Source organism: Megalobrama amblycephala, linkage group LG2 (genome assembly GCF_018812025.1).
Source record: "Megalobrama amblycephala isolate DHTTF-2021 linkage group LG2, ASM1881202v1, whole genome shotgun sequence".
NCBI lineage: Eukaryota > Metazoa > Chordata > Actinopteri > Cypriniformes > Xenocyprididae > Megalobrama > Megalobrama amblycephala.
Genome location: NC_063045.1, coordinates 20,411,223 through 20,436,016, shown reverse-complemented (window position 1 = coordinate 20,436,016; position 24,794 = coordinate 20,411,223). Strand labels below are relative to the sequence as shown.

At 39.8% G+C, this 24,794-nt stretch overlaps 1 protein-coding gene across 1 annotated transcript; it reads right to left on the bottom strand.

Moving 5' to 3' along the window:
* Positions 1 to 13,497: 13,497 nt before the first annotated feature.
* LOC125252403 (granzyme B(G,H)-like) lies at positions 13,498 to 24,218 on the bottom strand. The gene is made up of 5 exons (XM_048165670.1): positions 23,834 to 24,218; positions 23,594 to 23,744; positions 15,831 to 15,966; positions 14,114 to 14,368; positions 13,498 to 14,009 (listed from the first exon to the last, which is right to left on the bottom strand). Exons 1-5 carry the CDS (start codon positions 23,874 to 23,876, stop codon positions 13,860 to 13,862), a joined length of 735 nt encoding a protein of 244 aa, XP_048021627.1. The 5' UTR covers positions 23,877 to 24,218; the 3' UTR covers positions 13,498 to 13,859.
* Between the last annotated feature and the right edge of the window lie 576 nt (positions 24,219 to 24,794).

Below are 24,794 nucleotides of genomic sequence, written 5' to 3'. Positions count from 1 at the left end.
CGAAGTCGTGGCGCGCCTCTTACTCTGCCCGCCTGCATACTTCACACCGCTCAGCCCTCACCTCTGTGGACGGCTCGGAAGAAAAGGGCTACGAGCATCTGCCGCCCTTGGATGAAGCAGTGGCCGCTCACCTCTGTCCTCCCGCGGCTGTGGGATGGAAGACGAAGAGAGCCCTCCCGTCCAAGCCCTGCAGGACGACCTCCGCCCTGGCAGGAAGGGCCTACGCCTCAGCGGGCCAAGCCGCTTCAGCACTACACTCCATGGCCATCTTCCAAGTATTCCAGGCCAAACTCCTCCGCTCATTGGACGAGTCCGGCACTGATGCACCTGCTTTTCGGGACCTCCGCAGCGCCACAGATTTAGCCCTGCGGGCCACGAAAGCCACGGCCCAGGCCATTGGCAGATCCATGGCCAGCCTCGTTGTGCTGGAGCGCCACCTGTGGCTGAACCTGATGAAAATTAAGGATCAGGACAAGACGGCCTTCTTGGATGCCCCCGTCTCTCCGTCAGGACTCTTTGGGCTGGCAGTGGAAGGTTTCACGGAGCGCTTCACGGCTGCACAGAAGTCGTCTCAGGCCATGAGACACTTCTTACCCAAGCGCTCGAGCTCTGCGTCTGCTTCTAGCCGCCCCAGGCCTTCACCGGCTCAGCAGACGAAGCCCGCTCCCTCCGCTTCCCAAGCAGCGCCGCCCAAGGAGCACTGCCAGCGCTCGCGCCCTTCTAAGCGCCCACCCTTCCCGAGACGCCAGGGACCCCGGCCCAGGATTGCGCTGGACCCGGCGACTCCAAAGTCATCCTGATCTGTTAAGGAAGAGGACTGGGGCATGTCCCGCCGCGGCCGGACCACCCCAGAAGCTCCTTCGTGCAAATTCCCCTCCGCCTCGTTCATCTCTGGGCGCGGGAATAACACAGCCTGCTGCCACAGGGCCCACAAGTATTGTGCCCTCCCCAACCGCCGTTTTAACGGCGACCCTATTTTTAAACATTTCACAAAAGAGCAAATTTCCTCTTCCATCACTCCCGGTGTCCGGCCCGCCCTCTCTCGGGCCGTCACCCGACGTAATCCTCCCTCTTGCCACACGGGCCGAGGCTTGGAAAGCCATCCCCGGGGTGTCAAGATGGATTCTAAAAGTCGTAATCCAGGGTTACTCGCTCCAGTTCACCAGAAGACCTCCGCGATTTGGAGGGGTCATCCAGACCGTGGTACAAGCGGACGACGTTCATGTCCTCCGAGCCGAGGTTGTAACTCTACTCAGAAAAGGGGCTATAGAAACAGTCCCTTTTCCAGAAAGCGAGTCGGGCTTTTACAGCCGCTACTTTCTGGTACCCAAGAAAAACGGCGGTCTCAGACCCATTTTGGACCTCAGGTTGTTGAACCTTTCCCTTATGAAGCGAAAGTTCAAAGTCCTGACGCTGAAACAAATCCTCGCGCAGATTTGCCACGAGGATTGGTTTTGCTCGCTGGATCTGACAGACGCTTACTTTCACATCCAGATAGCCCCCCATCACAGGCGATTCTTGAGATTCGCATTTGAGGGTGTGGCTTATCAGTACACGGTCCTCTCCTTCGGGCTCTCCCTGGCCCCCCGCACTTTCACGATGTGCATGAATGCGGCTCTTTCCCCTCTGAGACAGATGGGAATACGAGTTTTGAATTACCTCGACGACTGGCTCATCCTGGCCAGCTCGCGTTCGGAACTAGAACACCACAGATCCGTGCTCCTCAGCCACTTACAGTGCCTGGGTCTCAGGGTCAACCTAGCCAAGAGCTCACTACTCCCCACTCAACGAATTTCGTTCCTGGGTGCAGTGTTTGACTCGGTCCGCATGACGGCCGTAGTCTCACCAGAGCGCGCTCTGGCTATTCAGCAGCTCGCGGCTTCCGTCAAGAACAAGGCCTACCTCCCTCTGAAGCTCTTCCAGAGGTTGCTAGGGCTCATGGCTTCTGCCTCCCCAGTGCTCCAGCTCGGCCTGCTTCGCATGCGGCCCCTGCAGTTCTGGCTGAAAACCCGGGTCCCTCCTTACGCTTGGCGTCACGGGTGCCTTCGCCTCAAGGTCAATCAGGCCTGTTTGATGGCTCTGAAACCTTGGATGAACCCTACTTGGTTCACTCTAGGAGTACCCCTACAGGCAGTAACACGAAGGACGGTTCTCTCGACAGACGCATCCAACTCAGGTTGGGGTGCCCTGTGCGAAGGCAGCCCAGCTTTCGGCTCGTGGACACACGAGGAAAGCCGCCTTCACATCAACTGCCTCGAATTATTGGCAGTGATACGAGCCTTCCAAGCCTTCCATTCTCGTCTGACGGATCGCCACGTCCTAGTCCAATCGGACAGTATGACAGTGGTCTCATATATAAATCGCCAGGGGGGTCTTTCGTCCAGCCGCTTATACGCTCTGGCGAAACGCCTTCTGGAATGGGCTTCCCCAAGTGTTCGCTCACTCAAAGCGACTCATATACCTGGGAAAAGCAATCTGGGAGCAGACATGCTGTCTCGGAACAACATCCCCTCGGACGGGTGGATGCTCCACCCCCAGACTGTTCAAACCATATGGGAGTTTTTCGGGAAAGCAGAGGTGGACCTCTTTGCCTCAGGAGACAACTCTCATTGCCCAACTTATTTCTCCAAGAAGGACGACGCATTGGCCCACATCTGGCCCAATACCCTTCTTTACGCCTTTCCTCCGATCGCCCTGATCCCTCAGGTCGTCAGACGGATCAGAGAGGACAGACACAAAGTTCTGTTGGTGGCCCCACTCTGGAGGAGCCAGGTTTGGACCTCGGAGCTGTTTCGGCTTTCCACAAAAGCCCCATGGCCAATTCCCCTGAGACGGGATCTCCTCTCTCAGGCGAACAGAACAATCTGGCACCCACAGCCAGAGCTTTGGGCTCTACATCTGTGGATCCTCGACGGGAGCCGTCTAACCTCCCCAGGAATGTGCTAGATACCATTTCACAGGCAAGAGCTCCGTCCACGAGATGCCTCTACGCCCAGAAGTGGTCAGTCTTTGCTAGCTGGTGCTCTACACGCAGCATAGACCCACCGTCATTGGTTCACTCATAGACAAGTTGTTGAACCAATGGCGGCACGGCTCAGCTGCGCAGCCTATGAGAAGAGAGCGCGCGCACATTCCCGCCAAAAGGGGCGGGGTAATGTGCTATATAAGCGGGCGAGTCGCCATAGGCCATCAGGCCATATCGACTGAAGCGACAACCTAAGCCGCAGCCTCATGGCACGGCAAGTAACGCAGTACTCATTCCATATCTCAGGGAACCGAGGTTACGTTAGTAACCGAGTAAGTTCCCTTTCGATATTTCACTCGTACTGCGTATGGGGGAACAATTCAACCGCGCCATGCCACGGCTGGGGAACGACTGAACTTGAGCAGGCACCAGAAAGGGCCGAGTATTTGGAATAAGCCAAAGGTACTGGGCATACAGTATATACTATTACCTGTAAAATAATATATTCATTGTATATTGCTTGTGTGTTCTGAAGACACTAGTAATTATTTTGTAATGTAAAATCACAAATAAAGTGTACTTATATAGCACAAATAAAGTATACTTACTGTCACAGACACGCCAGGCTCCACCGTCAACCAATCATAGCGCACCCAGTCACCAGAGCACTGATCACCGGCACCTGCACCTCATCAGCACCTCATCACCCACAGTATAAAGAACACTCACATGCGCCACTCCAGTGTCTGGTCTTCGTTTGCATCTAGACTTACCTGTATGCTTACCTTAAGGACTCCAAGCGATCTACTTACCTGTCTCCAGCTCTCCTCGTGTGAATTCCTGTCTGTGTGTGAGTGTTCTCCGTCTCCAACATCAAGTTCCTCCAGCGTCAGTCAAGTTCACCACTTCTGCAACCACAAAAGGACAGTATCTCTATTCTACACTCCATTCATCATCACTGCTTTAAGTTTTACTCACCTGCACTGCTGTTTTGCTCTACTGGTATCAATAAACAACCCTGTGTGTGAATTCCTGTCTCCGACCCTTCTGTGGTGTAACACTTATAACACAAAGTATATTTATAACACAAATGTATAACACACTATGTAATTAGTTAAGCATGTAACTTTTTCACTAGGGATGCCTCTGTCACAAACACAACTGCCACCATCTTTCATCTTATTATTGACTGAAGTGGAAATTATCTCAGTGGATTTTAGTATTAATTGCTGCAATGTTGTTTGTTTGTCATGTCAATAGATTTGTACATTGTAGTCATGGGCTATTTTTGTTTTCCTTCGCAGAAGTTTTAAGTTACTGTAAATGTAAGATTATAAAATAATTTACAGCTGTGCTAAATACAGCATACACTTGGCCAGTTTATTTTGCGATAATGACTGACCAACTGTATCTCTTGCTTACAAGTAATATATCCCATATTTATTTTTAAAGATAAATGTTATTGTATAAATATTTTCTCTAATATATCATTTTGAAATGAGTAGAGATTGTTACCCTTAATAGCATAATGTCATTCATAACAGGTTCCACAGTAATGTCTGGATGCTGGTAGTAGTACATCACCTCGATGTCTTATTTTTTTAGGTCATGTGCACTATCCACAACTGTCAAAATCTCTGATCTGTTAATATTAAATATTTTGTATTAATATAATAATCTTTTTTCTTTTAGAGTATATCAAATGCCATGATGGACATTTCCAAACAATACACTACTTCTTTCGACATTGTGCTGCTGCAGTAAAGACAAACTCATCGGAATGAGGAATCCACCACAGACATGCTGCCAGTTCCTCTGAAGAGAAACCATATAAGGTCTGGGGGTTGGCTTCTGTGCTATATAATCACTGACCTTAATATATTTACTGTACTGTTATATTACTGTTTCTCTGGTGCTAAAATTCTTACAGAAAATGTAGATGGAAAATTGAGAATTGTATTACAGTGCATGCAACTAAAATAATAAATAATAAAATAAATAATAAAAATAATTGTTTTACTACTTTTGACAACATCAAAAGAAAAAAGCTTGCGTTGAAAATTTTCACCGTGGCCAGGGTGGATGTGGTTGAACAGTCACAGCTGTGTGGCACAGCCGAGCTCATAAGCTCCACAACTGTCTGTCAATAGCTAAAACAGCTAAATTTGCACATGAAATACTCTCGCTTGTGATCAAATCAAGCATGATTTTAAATTAACTGAACAAAATTAACATATCTTAAAATGTATAATAATAATAAAAAAAAAAAAAAAAAAAAAAAAAACCAGATCAGGCAGAAAATCCATATCAGACTACAATCTCAAGATATTGGCTGCACATGATGTAAACAGGAAACAGTACTATAATCTTAACTAATGAAGTAAAAAAGAGAGATAGCAGATCTTATCGGCAAGAAATACTCAGTATGAACATTCTAAGTGTAAAATAGCATTTCTCCCAATTACGAAAAAGTTTATTCAAGTGTGCTATTAATATACTTCTTTTAAACAAATAGTACCAAGGTGAAAAAAAGTACACTGCTACTTAAAGTGCTCTATTCGCGAGCACTAATTTTGTACTTAATATACTAAAAATTCTTCATTAGTAGTTCTTGAGATCATCTAAGTGTACTCAACTGTGCTATTCTGAGACACCATGAATTATGAACTAAAATGTGCTTTTAATTTACTATCTCTGTATTTAAAAAATATATTAGTTACCACTTACACTATGGGTTCAAATGTACTATAAGTGGTATCTAAATAATTTTTTTTAAATGTAATATTATCTTAAGAAGTAAAGAAGATTTTTTAGTATATTAAGTACAAAAATAGTGCGTGAAAATAGCACTTTAAGTACATTATAGAAATGTACTTTTTTCACTTTTTTATATATTTTTTTAACTTCTCAAATATAGTTTATGTACTTCTCAGAAATATACTTAAAATTGCATTTAAGTATACTTATATACTGACAAAGTCTATTTATATTTGGACAAGGTACATTTGGTCTATACATGTTCTCAATATTTTATTTATTGAGATATACTTAAAAGTATAATTTATTCTAAGAATAATCGGATTGTTGTTGTGTTTAATCTTTTAATTGAGTAGCCTATTAAATACTTTCACATAGTTTTACATACTGTCTTATAAACTTACATTGTTTGAAAATATTGATTTATAAAGAAAACAGATATGTTCCTGTGGCGACCAGGGCGGACGAGAGCCGTGAGGGAACGGCACGAGGCCAGTGGCGTGAGAGTTAATGAGCTTCACCTGTGAGGCGCACCGGCCTTGAGTCTCTCACGGAGGTGCTCCGGGAGCATAAAAGGAGGAGCGGCGACAGTGAAGGATGAGAGAGGACCAGGCCTGGACTTTATTTTATGTTTTATTATGTTTGTGTGGCTGGCGGACGTCCGCGAGGGTATTACTTTCGTTTTGTATTTCGTTTTTTGTATGTTCGCCGGTTCCCGCCTCCTTCTTCCCATATTTACGAACTGTGTTACATTGGTGCCGAAACCCGGGAGGAAGGAGGGACATGCTGTCGGAGAGCCCTCGCTGCTGAGGGGGATCGCGGTGCTGCGGAGTTCGGGCAGCGCGGGAGCGAAGACCGCGAGAGGCTGCCTGAGGCGGTGGTACTGGAGCCTTGTGAAAGGTGGGATGGAGACCCTGGATGCCGTGCTCCTGGGACGAGGTGGGGTGGCTGCCATCCTGGAGGGAGCGGAGGAGTGCCGTAGTCTGCCGTGGGCCGGAGCCTGCTACCGTCCGCCATGAAGGGGAGGAGCAGGGGACGGTGGACTCGCTGCCGGCTGCCCTCAACCGGAGGAGCCATCCCCGGCCGCCAGGAGGTGGTCGAGGATCGGGCCGTCCACCGAACGTCCAGTGCCATCGCATGGCACCGCGAGGAAGAGCCTCTCGGCAGACTGAGGACCGAGCGGCAGTGTGTCTGGGAACCGGACTCAGAATTTTTTTTTGTTTCTTTTTCCTCTCTCCCCTCTCTCGTCCGGGGGGGAGTAAGTGCAGTCGGAGGAGTACCCCCCGGCCTGCGAGGAGCGATGTGCGTATGTGGCGACCAGGGCGGGCGAGAGCCGTGAGGGAACGGCGCGAGGCCGGTGGCGCAAGAGTTAATGAGCTTCACCTGGGAGGCGCACCGGCCTTGAGTCTCTCACGGAGGAGCTCCAGGAGCATAAAAGGAGGAGCAACGACAGTGAAGGACGAGAGAGGACCAGGCCTGGACTTTATTTTATGTTTTATTATGTTTGTGTGGCCGGCAGATGTCCGCGAGTGTCTACCGGCATTACTTTCGTTTTGTATTTGTTTATTTTGGTATTAAAACTTTGTTGAATGTTCGCTGGTTCCCACCTCCTTCTTCCCATATTTACAAACTGTATTACAGTTCCTAATTCTGAGTATTTGAATTTTTGTGTAGGCTAGTCCACTGGTAGTGTATAGCAATTTACTTCAAACCTACTTTCCCCACCACCACTGACTTACTTTTCATACTTTTTTTATGATAGGGGGGTGCTATTACGCTATGTACTTCTAGTACAGAATCTCCAGACCAAAACATAGGTGAAGAAGAAGCAGAAACAAGCGATAGAAGATTGCTTATGCAAATGTAAAACAATGCCATCATCAAACATTAAACAACATGTAAATCAAAACTGGCTAATGTTACTGAATGAAATGTCGAACCCATGAAGAGGAAAAACTGTGAAGCTTTGGGGGTGTTGATGAACTCGATCAACTCCATCTGTGTTTTGATCATCGTTCTGAATCTGATCCAGATGTAGTCTTTGACAAAAATTCGATTTTCTTTTTGTTTAAAATGTTGCTTTTTTAATTCAACTTACCCACATTCAAGTGTTGATTAAAAAAAAGCATGCATGAAGCTAGCATTGGCGCAGGAGACATTTTCAAAGTGAGGGGGACCAAACCGCTCCGGTGGGGGGGTTGGTTGTTATGACAACATGTTGTTATGTTCATATCAGGAACACGGGAGCACCGCGATGCGACCGCAAAAGGCACTTTCACTTTCAAAGTGCACGCCACTGATAAGCATTGCAAATTAAGTATTACAGAACACACATACCAATTAAATACACAGATCTCCTCTCGTGCGTCCACCACTGGATGAGGCAATATCACTTTAATTTCTATTTCAGATATCTCTTTTATAGATGCCATCAATGCTTTTGCCTTTCAAGATGTAATTACCGAAATCAAAACAGTCCATAAACTATAATCCTCACGAAAACTTCAGTCAAGTCAGCTCGCACGTCAAGAGATCAGCCTCCTTACCTTAAAGTGTCAAATTTCTCGGTTTCTGAATGGACGGTTTGGCTTGATTGACAAACGCTAACGTTCGGGCATGATTTATATACCATCGACCTGTCCTAAAACGTTAGCACGCTTTGATCGATGATGGTTTGTAGATCGCGCGTTTCTCCGTTCGAGAGCGCATTTTCTGTTCACATCCGCGACAAAACAGCTGATTATTTACGAACGAAAGCTCACAGAAACGTGAAAATGGTCTCATTTGAAAGAAAATATTCTAAGCTAAAAGATGATATATTGTGACTGATTGAAGCAGCCCTTATCAAAAGTGCGGGGGTCGATTTCTGTCTTTTCAAAACTGCGGGGGTCCTGACCCCCCATCCCCCGTGCCAACGGCGCCCCTGGAAGCTACAATAAAAGTTTTTAAAATGGAAAGAGTTGAAGTACAGTCAGGGGTTAAATTTGGCTGGGGCTTCTGGGCTGAGCATAGGCTCGACATTAACGCTTGATTTTTTTGAAGCGGCAAGTAAAAGAGAGTTTTACTTGTCCACCCGGGCAAGTAGCCTAATTAAAACATCAATAACAAAAATTGCTAAGGCATCACCAAAACACAAGCATGATTCTATTACATATTTCCCTTATCAAAATGCATGTTTGAGCTGTTTTAACTGAAAGCAACTTGCACTGACATATCTTATAATATGTCAATGCCATTGTTTTGTCTCAAGATGCACAAGAGTAATGTTTTTTTCTAGGGTATATTTATAAAAGCTACTTAAATGCCTTAGTTGAACTAAGGCTTACACCTTTCAACCCTGCAGGAGCATCCTCGAGCGTCCACACTACAGAGTAAAAGTAACAATGACGCTGTGTTGCAGTGAGATAATTGAGTTAATATTTAAGTGATGATTGATCATTAATGATGAACACCTGCTGTTAACAAGTAGAATCACTGAAAAGAGGAACAAGAACAGAAAAAAATACAAGCAGAAACGCAAGAACTTTTATAATATTACCGCCCCCTGAATCTGTATGTTTCCACCCATGGCACCTCCATTGTTTTCTCAAGCGACAAGTAACACTGGTCCTGGAGTGCAGCAGCAACACCAGTCCCGCAGTTTAGCTACAACCCTGATCAAACACACTTGAATGTCTTCAGGATTACTAAAACTGTGAAGGAAGGTAAGTTGTGTCAGAGCAAAACTCTGCAGGACAGCAGCACTCAAGAACAACCATCCCTGAGCTTGTGATATGTCTCAGCTATGTAAACATTATCACTGATCTGTTAACGGATATAATAGCAAACATACAAGTCTCCATAAACTTCCTGGCATCTGAGCAACTAAGGATGCAGTGGTGCAATTTTATTTATGAAGGGAATGTGGCTAGGTAAATTCATATACCAGTATGTGTAAGTCATTATCACAGAACAGAAATTGATTCTCAAAGATGGATCAATGGATCGCGAAAAACAAACAAAACATTCAAAATGGGAAACGCAAGCTTTGCGACTGACTGTAAATAGCTTTGACACAAAATCTGAGGTATATTTTTACAGACTGCTGAAGGCTACAGAAAAAATAAACAAATAGGTTGCTGCAATTCACAGAAACAGCTGGACTCCAGGCAAAGAAACATGATGTTTTGCAGTTATCATTTTGTGTCAAAATGTTGGATTTTGGGGTAAGATCATACATTGTATTGTTATATATTCTGTTGACAACTCATCAATTAAACATTTACCCTCTTATATTCTGCGTAAATGGGTGTTTTTAAATAAACACTGACAAAAACTTAAGTTTTAGGGCTGGACGATATGACGAAATATATAACATTGATATAAGGGATCACTCTGATTTATACCTACCTATATTGTATAAAGCGTTCACAGGCCGATTTGCTTTATATAACGTTATTTCCTCTGCATCGAAATCGGGTATATATAAATGTCAGGAAACAAGATTCCTGACTGCATGTCAATATCCATGGATTAGGTTTCTTTGGCATGTCTTAAGGAGGACACTGGACACTTTTGAGCCCATAATCGTTTGTTTTACTCGTGTTTTCACAGTTTCCCTTATTAAATCAAGTCATGCAGTAGGTTTTTTGCCACTCAGTCCAGCTGAGGGAGCGCATTCCAGTGGGAAAGTGACGTCTATGCATACCCTCCATTATGTATGCCTCTGTGTATTGGAATGACGAGTGAGCTTGGGGGCGGGGAGCACAAGCTCATTTGCTTTTAAAGCAACTCATCCACAAAAACGGCTTGATTTTGCTCACACCCAAATCAGGCAAATTTGACAAGCTATAATAAATGATCTGTGGGGTATTTTGAGCTGAAACTTCACAGACATATTCTGGGGACACCAGAGACTTATATTACATCTTGTCAAAAGGGGCATATTATGTCACCTTTAAATTATTGCGACAGATATGAAGGGGGAGGAGAATGTTTACGTGCGTCAGGTTTTTCGACAAGAAAGACTTCCGCAAAGGATGCACCTGTGTATCCTCGCTCATCAGGAAGCTTCCTCACTCCTCGATCCTCGCCTCCTCGCGATGCAGTTAGAGAACTGAGATGTCCTTCAAGATGGCTAGTTCGATTGGTTTCTGGGTCATAGGATGGAGGACGGAGGATTGAGGAAACGATTATGGATATTGAGAAGCACCCAGTGTCCGCGTTCATGTTGAGCAGCTTGTCATGTACGTTGTCAGAGAAGCTTCAGCAGTGATGGTGGCAAATAGGCAACGACTTTTGTTGCAGTTTGGTGTTGTGTGTCCCCTGAAACAGAGAGTTTTTTCATTCATATGGAATTTGAAAACGCTCACTCTTCTCTGCTTGCTTCGCGCCCATTTTTTGACCTGAGGGAGGGGTTCTAGCAGACCAATCACAGCGCTTGCGGACCATATATAATTGATATGTTGTTACATTTTTGAAGAGTTGCACGCTATGGGTGCACGTCAGGCTACGTGTGCTACACACAGCCTATGCCCAACCTTTAACCAAAAAGGCGTAACAGCTAATGCTAACGCCCTGCCCCTGGCGGTACGCAGGGCAGGAGATCAGAGGCCGTTTTTTCGAATGGATGTCAATGGATGAGAGGCTTCATTATGCTGAATAAACAACTTTTGTGGGGAAATGGCTAATTAATCGACAGCATGTTTGCCATGTTTTACACTAAACAATACTTTCGTTGGGAACTATATATAGATTTTAGCTTGATAAAAATGTATTTTTTCAAGAGATGGCAGACTAGGGAATGTTGCAACTGATGTCACTGCCATTACACGATAGGCTGAGAGGTACCGCACGTGATTGGAGAAAGCGCAACGGCTAACTTAATGGTAAAAGATACAAACCCTCTCATCTCCCTATTACATACAATCTCTTCTGTAGTTACAGCATACAGTCGACGCAGAAGTATAAATCAGCCTTAAGACTTTCTGCCACCTACTGGTGGTTCAGTTTCATGTTTAAAAGTATAATTTTTCCAACATTTCTTATTTGTATATTCAAAAATATTTAAAGAATTTCATAACATTGCTTGATGCAGTTGTAATTTTTCAGTGTAAATTATTTAATTTGATGGGTAGCAGCACTGCCTTATTTTTCTTATTGAATTTATTGATCAAATGTAAAAATTTGAAATAAGAGATGAAGCATACATTTAGTAAGATTAGGGGAAAAACTGCTCTTTGTAAAAGTAAAAAAAAAATATGCAGATTTTAATATGTAAAAGCTGATGGAACAATGTTGAGAATTTTGCTTCAGAATAAATTATATTTACACCACAAATAAATCCTCTTTTTTTCAAACAAGCAACTTTTTTACTCAGATAAGTGAATGACCAATTTAATTGTCCAAAGGACAAGCACATGACAAGGCTTAATGTCGAACACTGTATTTTGTATTTATATGCTCTCCTTTAATGGTAACATCATTAGCACAGGCCTACAGAAAGATTTTATTGTCATCAGATGTAGCTTTGCACACTGCCAGCATCTAGAACGATTTTGATCAGCATATTAGTGTTTATAGTAGAGGGCTCTGTCAACTTATATTTTACAGTTTGTCAATTGATAATATTTTGTAGGCTTTGCATACACATGTGCACTCCTCAAAAGCCTGAAACAACAGAGCATAACAAAGTACAGTTAAGAGTACCCCTGAGTACAGTTAAAGGTATATTTCAAGTGAATACCTAAATAGAAACACAGTAGTATACTTAGTGCAAAAATAATATATAAATGGTGAACTATAAGTATTATGTTATGTTCACTTAAAGTAAACTAACAAGTAAATTTTGCAGTATAAAACTACTAATATGTTGAATATAATGTATAATAATGCAATACCAGTAAAAAAAAAAAGTGGCCTACATTAATTAAAAATGCAAGCGGATTTGTCTAAAATAATTCTGTATTTCAGTTTTAGAATAATGAATATTTTTATTCTGGTGTCAACATTATCCTGTGCATTGGGTTACCAACACCAAGCCTATTCATTCCCACCTCCAATGTAATACCAAATTTAGCATTTTTTAAACAACAGTACATTTTTTGTTAACCTTTTACCATATGTCTTGGAGTATTGCAATAATATTGTATTGTGAGTTCAGTATCATGATATGTATCGAATCATGATATGAGGGTATTGTTGCACCATATATCATTATAATTAAAAAATATAGTATACTATATACTTGAATATTACTTAAGTATACTTGAAGTACACTTCTTTTTCTTAAGGGCAATGTTGCAATGTTCATTTCAATGTTTTGAAACTTCTTATATTCACACCATATGTATGAATTTTTGCAATAAAAGTTTGTAGTGTATAGACCAAAAACTACACTGCTGTTCAAAATTTTGGCTCAAAATTCGAGATTGGGAAGATTCTTAGATATAAGAAGTCTTTTATTTGTTTTTCTTCTAGTTTTTTATGTTGAAAACATTTGTGCAATGTAATATTTTTGTGGAAACTGTGCTACATTTTTCCCCAGGATTCAAATGTCTTTAAAGGGACTATATGTAAGAATCTTCATGTATTAATCGTTTTTTTTTTTTTTTTTTTTTTTTGCCAATGTCTGAACAGTTGATTAAGAAACTTTAATAAATGAGAACTTCCCTGACTTCAGTTGTCCACGTAAGCCTGTAGACTGATTTTTATGTGAAGGACTTGGGATGTTTTTGCCAGGAAAATTAAAAGAATATGATGTGTGAAAGAGCCTCTTTTCTGTTTTATGACACATGAAACAAATGCTTATACATTGTTCAGGATAATGTCAATCTGTCATACAATGAAAAGGTATTAATTCCATCTATAGTTTTAAATATACTCTATAATCAAACTATCATAGAATATCTCATGATGCCGGTGAATTGCAAAGCTTGTGTGAACACATCCACATAGCTATGACCAGATGATTTCGTAACGTTTACACTGTAATTTTTATTTTGTTTTATTGTATTTTTTTATTGAGAAAAAGGCACACAGCACATTTTTATGTATATTACAATAATTATTATTATGTTTATCGAATGAAGATTTGGCAGCAAATCAACTCAACTTTAAAAAAACAGAAATCACCCGACTTTATCTGCAATTAATTCAATTAACAAAAAATGCTCTTTATCCATGGAAGATATGCTGAAATCTTAATATAAACTTCAGGTAGTTCACATGAATTACACTGATCAGGGTCCCCGAAAGATGTTACACCGACTGCAGTGTCTCCACAAACCAAAGGACCTCCAGAATCCCCCTGTTAAGAAGCACAGATCAACACATAAGTCATGATTTGTCATAATTTGTAACTTCACTGACACATAAAGATTTGGTTACTCTGTTGTTGTGTTTTTTACATACATCACAGCTTCCTCCATTGCCATATACACACATCATCTGTGAAGCTGCATATTCTTTTTTCCCCCATTTCCTTTCACATTTCATGTTATTCATGACCGTCACATCTGTCTCCATGAGGCGGTTGTTTCCTTTCCCATTTGTTTTTAAACTCCCCCATCCTGCGACACTACAAATAGTATTTGCTTCGATATCATCTTCTTCCGTTGGTATGGATATCCACTTGATATTGTTGTTTGGTTCCACATGTTTTTCTAGCTGTAAACCAAAAACGGCATCATCATTAATAGAAAGATTTGATCATCTTCCAGATGGGGGTGAGAAGTGTAATATACAGTGGTATGCGAAAGTTTGGGAACCCCTTGCAGAATCTGTGAAAATGTGAATAATTTTAACAAAATAAGAGAGATCATACAAAATGGATGTTATTTTTTATTTAGTACTGCCCTGAGTAAGATATTTTACATAAAAGATGTTTATATATAATCCAAGACAAAAAAGTAGCTGAATTTATTAAAATAACCCCATTCAAAAGTTTGGGAACCCTTGATTCTTAATACTGTGTGTGGTTACCTGGATGATCTACGACTGTTTTTTGTTTTGTGATGGTTGTTCATGAGTCTCTTGTTTGTTCTGAGCAGTTAAACTGAGCTCTGTTCTTCAGAAAAATCCTCCATGTCCTGCAGATTCTTCAGTTTTCAAGGATTTTTTGCATATTTGAACCGTTTACAGCAGTGGCTGTATGATTTTGAGATTCATCTTTTCACAACAAGGATAATTGAGGACAATTGATGGACTCAAACTCAACTATTAAAAAAGGTTCAAACATTCACTGATGCTCCAGAAGGAAACACGGTGCATTAAGAGTCGGGAGGTGAAAACTTTTTGAATTTAAAGATCAAGGTAAATTGTACTTAATTTGTCTTCTGGGGAACATGCAAGTATCTTCTGTTGCTTCCGAAGGGAAGTACTGAATGAAAAAAAAAATATATATATTTCAACAAAATAAGAAAAATTTGGACTTCTTCATCCTGTTCAAAAGTTTTCACCCCCCAGCCCTTAATGCATTGTGTTTCCTTCTGGAGCATCAGTGAATGTTTGAACCTTTTTTAATAGTTGTGTTTGAGTCTCTCAATTGTCCTCAGTGTGAAAAGATGGACCTCAAAATCATACAGTCACTGCTGGAAAGGGTTCAAATATGCAAAAAATCCTTGAAAACTGAAGAATCTGCAGGCCATGGAGGATTTTTCTGAAGAACAGAGCTCAGTTTAACTGCTCAGAACAAACAAGGGACTCATGAACATCCATCACAAAACAAAAACAGTCGTAGATCATCCAGGTAACCACACACAGTATTAAGAATCAAGGGTTCACACACTTTTGAACAGAGATATTTTAATAAATTCAGCTACTTTTTTGTCTTGTGGATTATATGTAAACAGCTTTTTTGTAAAATATCTTACTCAGGACAGTACTAAATAAAAAATAACATGCATTTTGTATGATCTCTCTTATTTTGTTAAAATTATTCACATTTTCACAGATTCTGCAAGGGGTTCCCAAACTTTCGCATACCACTGTAAAACAAACGGGTTTGTACCCACTGATCTATGTAAATTACTGGATTGCTCATTGTGTTCTAATTTATATAGATCAGTGTTTGAACCACTGTTTCCTAAAACAAATATTTAAAACAACTAAAATAAGTGCAGTTTGTTACCCTCAAAATCAAAATGTTATTATGAAAGGATCCACTGGTATAATCCGCATGCTCATGGTAGAAATCCACATTGATTCGGTCCAAATTCTTTTGTTGTAGGTCATGTGCACCTAGCACAACTGTCAGAACTGGAAAACTGTTAAAAGAAACAAGTTATATTTAGCAGTAACATCTGGAAAAGTGGTGGTTTGGTAGCCAAAGAATATGTTATTTCATATATATAGTCAAACCAAAAACTATTCAGACACTAGATATAAATTAATATTTGTTTAGTGTGTGCAGGACACTATAGTTCATTTATGTAAGTGAGGATAGCAAAATATTTTAATTAAGTGAGGATAGCAAAATTATTATACCCAACAATTCTTCATACAGTGGACTACCAGTAAAACTGATAAAAAAAATGAAAACCAAAAATTATTCAGACACTTTGACCTGACCATGTTTTGATTAAGTGTTATCAAGATTCAATTTTTTTCTTACACAGTTTATTCTCGTTTAAACACAGTTTAGTTCTTGTCATATTTTATTACCATTAAAAAATAAAAAATAAAATAAAATATAGTGAATAAATTGTAATAAGTGTTCAATGTGTCTGAATAAATTTTGGTTTGACTAATATATATATATATATATATATATATATATATATATATATATATATATATATATGGGCTTGACATTAACTTTTTTGCTCACCAGCCACTGTGGCTAGTGGTTTTCCAAAGTTACTAGCCACTAGCCATTTTCACTGGCCACAATTTTGCTGTTGGGAAAATTAAATTTTTTATGATTAAAGCTGACTTTGGCATGCTTAAATTACTTGATTTTGAGTCATTTTACTTGATTTACAAGATTTAAAACCCTTTTAAACTTTCAAATAAAGATTGACCACCAAAATCAAGACTACATTGTATATCAGCTGGTACAGTTATTTTTGTTTGGCTATATAAAAAGAACAAAGCAAATTACAAATAGTAATTAAAAAAAAAATAATTCAGATACATGGGTTTATTTAACATGTATACATTTATCAACATCTTTTGTTGTTTGATTAACATTAATGACAGACAGGTATTTATTTGGGGGCTGCTGAATGCATGGACGTAATATACTGACACATATTCAGTTTTTTACCCACCTGGTTACGTCCACTTAAGTCATAACCGACTATTTCAATGCGAGATACTCCACATGATGGACATTTTGACATCTGTATGTGCGGATATTTGACTATTCAGGCACAAGGAAAACTGACAGAGAGAGTGCGCACGCGAGAGAGCACTTCTGTTGTGTGTCATTCAGCGCAATTCTGCCTATCCACCTTGACTGCAAGTTAGATAGAGTTCGATAGAGAATTGTGATACGAAGAGCTTGGCTACCTTTCATTTGGCTGTAGGCTGAAATTATATTCAACCCGCCAAAGTGGCTAGTGGGAGTGGCTGTCTTACCTGCCACAGCTGAAATCTACCCACCAAATGGCGGGTGTTAGTCCTCGGTACTAGGTCCTCGGCCGTCATGACGGGAGGCCTTGGGCAGCCATAGCGGGTCAGAGGCCTTGAGCGGCCATGGCGGGTCAGGAGCCGTGGGCGGCCATGGCGGATCTGAAGCCAGGGATGGCCATGGCGGGTCAGAGGCCGTGGGCGACCATGGCGGATCTCTGAGCCCACCCCCATCTTTCCCCCCCACTGGTACCCTTCCCCCCCTCAAAAAATTATTTGGGAGACTCAGGGGTTCGAAGGGCTCACGGGCTACTGGAGTGGGTTCAGCGGTGACTGGGGTGGGCTCGGCGGCAGAGGCTGGAGCTGGCTCGGCAGCGGCGGCTGGAGCAGGCTCGTGGCAGGCTTGAGCAGGCTCGAGGAGACTGGCAGCTGGTTCAGCACAAAAGTCTATTAACCAGTTCCTTTCTTCAAAACTTGGTGTTTTGGGCTGATTTGCGGCAGAAAACTCAGGTAACTGGGGCTTCCCAGAGGCAGAAAACTCAGGGAACTTGGGCTGCCCGGAGGCAGAAAACTCAGGAAACTTGGGCTGCGCGGAGGCAGAAATCTCAGGAAACTGGGGCTGTACGGAGGCAGAAAACTCAGGAAACTGGGGCTGTACAGCCTTTTTCTTCCTTCTCCTCTGCCTTCTTAGTCTAACGAAGGGACTCTCTGTGGCCATTGGGGTTTTCGGGTCCGGCAGGACACCGGGGAAAAGCTCCCTGGAGGGGCATACGGAGGAAAATGGAGAGGCCGCCCGTGTTTCTGGGGGGACTGGACAAGGATCGCACGATTTATCAAGAACCTCTACGATAACAAACTTAGAACAATTTAAAGACAAAATCAGATTAATTGTATCGCCTAAGGAAAAATAACCGGCAGGTTCTTTAAAACGGATCGTGCTCTCGTCCAGCCCCTCCAGGAAAAGGGCGTTTAAACAGGCATCTGGCCAATTCGTCAGATAAGCCAACTCGACAAACTCCTCCACATTCCTCTCCAGCGAATGACCGTCCTGCAGGAGCCCCACAAGGCGATCCGTGACAGAAGTTGGCGTAGGAGGCACGGGAGAAGCAGGAACTTCAGAAATGTAAAATAGTCCAATCCTTTTCCTTGAAGATCTCCAGCGGTTTAGGTCTGTTCTTCTGTTATATGTGTATGCTGAAAGATGAGGCGAGCACGGAGATCCACAATAACAACGGGGTTTATTCACAATCCAGGAACACATGAACAACATATACTTCTAAGTAAACAAGAGAACAGACAAGGAGTGCAGGGAAAGTGTCCAACTTAAAGGGAGTGCTGACGAGGATCAACAGGTGCAGGGAATCCGGGGAGATGGCGGGAAGACTGATGAGGGAACTGAAGACAGTTCGGGACAGCGTGGATGTAACAATATATATATTGTTACACAGGCACTTCGTTTTAATGAATCAAATGTGAATTCATGTGCATTACTCATAATGTTGAAACATCTTCCTTGTTAAACAAACATTACATTTACTTTACATTACATCAAAAAAAAGAAACCACATACAATTCTGTTTTGTAAGTTTACATTAATAATGCATTGTAATGTTCTATTTATCAAAACAAAGTCTCATCAAAATCTCATCAAGTTAGTGTTTTAAGCATTTCTACATTCATTCCAAAATAATAACTAAAGGCTGTAACAATTATACAAAATATTTTATTTGTGTATTGATGTTTTTCTTTTTAATAGTCTGCTTAGACTATTTCGGATCATCAGTCATGCTCCATAAACACTGTCTGTCACAGACACAAAGATGTATTTTTAATCACTTTGTGTTTAAAGTCGGCATGAAATCAAAATTGACCCTATTTACTTTGTTAGCGCATTTACTAGTCTTGTGGTGAACAATGAATCCGTGAAAGTTAATACACCAAAAAAAATTTGTTTGTCCGATTCACTTGGAAATACGTCACAACACTGGAGTAAAGACGTTTGCAACTTCCGGTTCACGGGGACTTTGGCCCTGATGACGCAGAAGTGCATTCCAGATGTCAAATAGACGTTTAGAAGACGTCTTTAAGATGTTTATGATTTAGAATGTATGTAAAACTGACATCTTAAAGACATCTATCAGATGTTTGTAAACAGCAGATGCTTTCCAGATGAAGTGATCTTTAACAGACATCTTGCAGACGTACATGTGCTATCTGTGTTCCCTGTGCAAAGGATCATGGGGGCCCGAAGTGTCCATCAGTTGTACCCTTTGAAATCCTTCATTCCAAAGGGCCCTTTGAAGTGGCCAGTTTTGAGCACTTTGGTTTGGAACGACCCTTCAATATGGCGGCCATGATTGTTTTGAGTCATTCTATGAAACCATTTCCACTTTGCATTTTTCAAAATTTTCATTATGAACAAACTTTTTTTTTAAACAAACCTACAAATTGAAAGATATGTTAATTCTCCAAAAAACATATTTTCCCACCTCAGGCACAAAATCTTTTTATTCAGGCAAGGAAGCCATTCTTGTACTACCCCGTCACGGACAATATGTATGCCACTGGAGTAATAAAACAAGATATAGATTTTTAAAATCTAATGTTTTCCTAATAGAAAAATGTCCCTTTTTTGGAAACCATCAATAGAAAGTCTGTAATTTAATATATTTTTTTATTTTTATATTTTTAATCATGAAACATTTTGACCTTTCAATGGCCTCGTTGTTTGTACTGAAAAAATGAATTTACTTAAAAAATACAAATAAAGTTCCATTCATCTGATCAGTCCACACAACAAGAACATCATTCAACATTAATTTATGTAATATTTCATTTTCTTTCCATAAACCTTTAACATAATGACCCTGTGACGGGGTAGTAAATGTGACGGGGTGGTATGGACAAAGTGTTTCTCTATATGATCTGCTGGATTTAAGCTTTAAAAACTGGGGGAGGGAGACATTCAAATTGAGTAAAAAGTGTGTGAGTGATATAGTGAGTGAGTGAATTAATGAACCAAACAGTGTTGCCAAGTCTGCGTTTTTCCTGCGAAATTGGACTAGGCTACTTTTACACTGTTGCAGTGGGTTGTTTTTCATGTCCAAGGGTTGAAGTGAGCCCAAATAACATGATTTTTAGCCCTTGGAATGCACATTTTATCAAGGGAACCCTGCCAAAAAAAAAAAAAAAAGAAGTTTTACCCCCCCAGAAAGTGATTTTTATCAAGGGACATTTTGGGATGAAATTTACCACCCCGTCACGTTTTTGTTTATTACTGTTTATTACTGTACTCCACTAGGTCTTAAATATATTGTTCACTGCAAACATGATGATCTTAAATGTATTAATTATTAATTTACTATTAATAATGTGTAAAGTTGCATAAAATGGAAATACTCAATAAAGTAGACTAACTACATTACCTCAGAGATGGTTGAATGGTTAGATTCCACAACTGGTAAAATAAAACATATAGACAATACAACATTTACTGTTGGAGCCATACAGTTTACTGGTGACTTAATTTAAAAAACTGTTCTATTGCGCTTCTGATTTGGCAGTGAAAATCGCCGATTTTGGGTGCTTAAGATGTAAGTTAGTATTTTCAGCCCATAATGGCGGCCGCGCTACCGGGGTTCTTGGGTTCTATACGCTTTGATCACCCCCCACAAAAGTGTGTGTGTGTGTGTGTGTGTGTGTGTGTGTGTGTGTGTGTGTGTGTGTGTGTGTGTGTGATTGGTTTGTGCGATAAATCCTGCCTCTTGCTGACATGCACGTTGAATGGACAAATAATGGCGTCAGTGGGAAGACTAATTTAAAAGTAAGTAAACAAATCACCCAGTTAGATATCACCGCTTTATGTCATGTCAAAATCAAACTTAAAATGGACTGAAAGCATGATGACTGCGGGGTTTTTTTTTTTTTTTAGTGCAATCAGTTGATGAAATTAAAAATAGCCTACATCTTTGTGTCTGTGACAGACGGTGTTTGGGAGCATAACTGATGATCCGAAATAGCCTAGATGACAATTAAAAAGAAAAACATCAATACACAAATAAAATATATTGTTTAAATTATTATTGCCCTTACTTATTATTTTGGAATGAATGTAGAAATGCTTAAAACACTAACTTGATGAGACTGACTTGGTTTTGATAGCTACAGAATTACTACACAGTAAAAAAAATCCTGTTGTTTCTACGGAAAAATACCGGCAGCTGTGGTTACCAGAACAATACTGTAAAAATGACATCAAACCGTAAACATACTTACGGAGTTACATGTGAATTTTACATTTTAAATATGTATATTTAACATTGGATTTCAGTACACTGTAAAAAAAATCCCAGTAAAATTTACGGTAAAATAACATATTTCATTAACTGATATAATGTTAATTTACCAACCTAATGAAGTACTAATATCTGTTTTGTATCTTTATAATACACTGACAGTCACCAAACACAATGGTGATAAGAGTCACATGATGAATCAAAGTTCATCACAAGCTGAGGAGGACAATACTAATATATAGAAGGTGCACACAGTGTCATTCACACACACACTAAACACCATCATGGTAACATGCATGAAATTTTAAAAATGCAATAAACATTAATTTAACAACATTAGATGTAACATAAAACCCTAATGTACATAACTGATTAGAAAAAAATGAGAAAAACTAAGAAGAAACAGAGTTATTTCAACAAAAATGTATCAAATGTGAAGTGTCACGCAGGGAATTGTGGGAATGTCAATTTACGGTTTTTCACTGTAAATTTTACAATGAATTGTTATTTTTCACTTTCAAAAACTGTGAATTTAACGGTATTTTACCGTAAAATTACATTAAATGTACCGTTAGATCTATTACAGTTATTCACCGTATATAGTACGGAAACTTTCTGTAAACCAATTAACAGTTTTTCACCGCAGCATTTTTACAGTCTTTTACTGTTAAAATCACAGTAATTTTTTACAGTGTAGGCTACATGTAAAATTACAAAAAAAAAAAAAAAAAAATGTATTTGGTTTCTTTTTTTCTTTTTTGATGTAAAGTAGCCTGTGTTCATTTAACAAGGAAGATGTGTCAACGTTAAGAGTAATGCACATGAATTTACATTGATTCATAAATAAATGAAAAAAAATGTGCCTCCTCATTTCAGAACACCACTGCACACTATATAAAGACTATATATATATATATATATATATATATATATATATATATATATATATATATATATATATATATTTTTTTTTTTTTTTTTTTTTTTTTTTTTTTTTTATGAAAGCAACGTGTAAAACAGACAGACAGAGTTCGGATAATCTATATGTTTCAGTCAATGCGCATTCTGGCTCCCTAATACGTTACAACTGCGATTATCAAAAAGGGTGGACAAAACGGTCACTCTTTGTAAACTTGGTTCACTGCGAGTTCCATATGCTCGAATATGAGTAGTTACGTTACGCCGTCATCGCCTGAGTGTTGACAGCTAGCGCGCGAGCGCAGGTGAGACCTGAACAACACACGTTGCTATCTGTGTTTAACTAAACTCATTTAAGCCTTGCTAATTTAAACATTCAATAGCAAGACGCGAAAGAGAACTTGTGCGCTGTGAAAAGATTTGTGTGCACTCAACCGAAGCGCGCACACGCTTATTTCAGACAGCGTGCAAATACTGAGTTCTCTTTCAAGTCCTGCGCTGAACGGACAATTTTTTACAAAAAGAGTTATATCAACATGCCCGTCTTGGCGAGCATCTTAACATAGTCGGTTATGACTTAAGTGAACGTATAAAAAATTTTGAAAGACTATTTTTTTTAAATCAATTTTACTGGTAGTCCACTGTATGAAGAATTTTGGGTATGTCACAGTTTACTTTATTTTGCTATCCTCATTTACATAAATAAACTATAGTGTCCTGCACCCACTAGTAAAAAATATATCAAAAATGATATATAGTGTCTGAATAATGTTTGGTTTGACTGTATATATACACTCACATATACATATATGTATATGTGTGTGTAAAAATGTATATTATATGTGATTAATATGAATGAATTATTATTAATTATTATCAATACTATTTAATTAGCTTATCTTGAATCATTTATTTTAAATAATTTGATTAATTATTTATTAATTATATAATTAGCTGCCGTATTATTATTAAATGATTAATTATATAAGAATTGTATGCACAATAATTAATAATAATGTAGGTTTCATTTATTAATTTTAAGCTAATTTAAGTTAATAACAATAATATAATTAAATAACTCAAGATTGCAGATGAAACAAGGTCTTACATGTATCTGCAGTGTGCAGCAGTCATGACAAATCTATCAGAAATTAGGAATCCACTGCAGATGTGTTGCTTGTTCGCTTGGACAGAAACCATGTAAGGTCTGGAGTGAGGTTTTGCTTCTCTGCCGTTCACTATACCCACACTCACACGAACTGAGAAAGAGATATTGTTAGTTATTATGTTTCCTCCTAACTGATTTATATTAACTTGGGTTATTAGAATTTTGTTTTAACTGTCTCACCATTGAAGGTCAGGTGCAGGAGCAGAAAGATGATGATGGTCATGATGATGACGATCGATGAGCTCTTGCTGGCTAAACACAGTATAAATATAAAAAAAGTGGGTGGAAACACCGAGCTTCTAGTAAGTTTGTTTTCTTTCAGTTTGTTGCGTCAGTAACTCTGATAATAAAATTTGATAATCTTTGTGGCTTGACGATTATGCTGCATGGAGCCTTGAATGTAAAGTAGCTGTCAGGTGGCAGCAATTCTTGCTAATCCTTGTGTTCTTATATAATCCTTGTGGCCACTCACTTTTGTATTACCCTGAGACACTTTTCTATGTATATAATTTATATACGCTACAGTACAAAATATTATTAAAATAGTTCATTAGACTGATTTAAAGGTTCCATGACATTCATCAACACTAAAATATGAAGAAAAGTCTAATTCTAATTTCGCATAGCCTACTGTTTAGGATGGGTATGCAAATAGACCTTTATCGTAGAAGCAGTGCATCGATTCTTCCGGTTATGTATATTTTCAATGTGCTGTTAACACAATAAACGCCTGTTAAAATAAGCATTCGCAGGATAATTTCAAAATCCGAACCTTTCCGGAGACAGGAGAATAGATATTCTAATGATTGCTGTGTACAGAATTAATCTGAGAAAGCCATGGCTTGTAAACATACATGATTATTTCATCACTTAACTAGTAACTACAATGCTGCAGTGTGTGTGAGACCTGATGAAAGAGATCAGAATGAACATATTCATTTGAATTAAATATATTAGTCATTAGGCCTATGCTGCTTCATTTTTCATTGACAATCATTGCCACGGTGTACATTTCTGAGCGTTTGTTATTCTGACTGTCTGCCTGTTGTTGAACCTGATTGATCCTAGTTTACGATTCTTCTGCCGCCTGCCCTTGGAATGTTTGCTGTTTATTGGACTTGTGATTGATATCCGCCTGCCC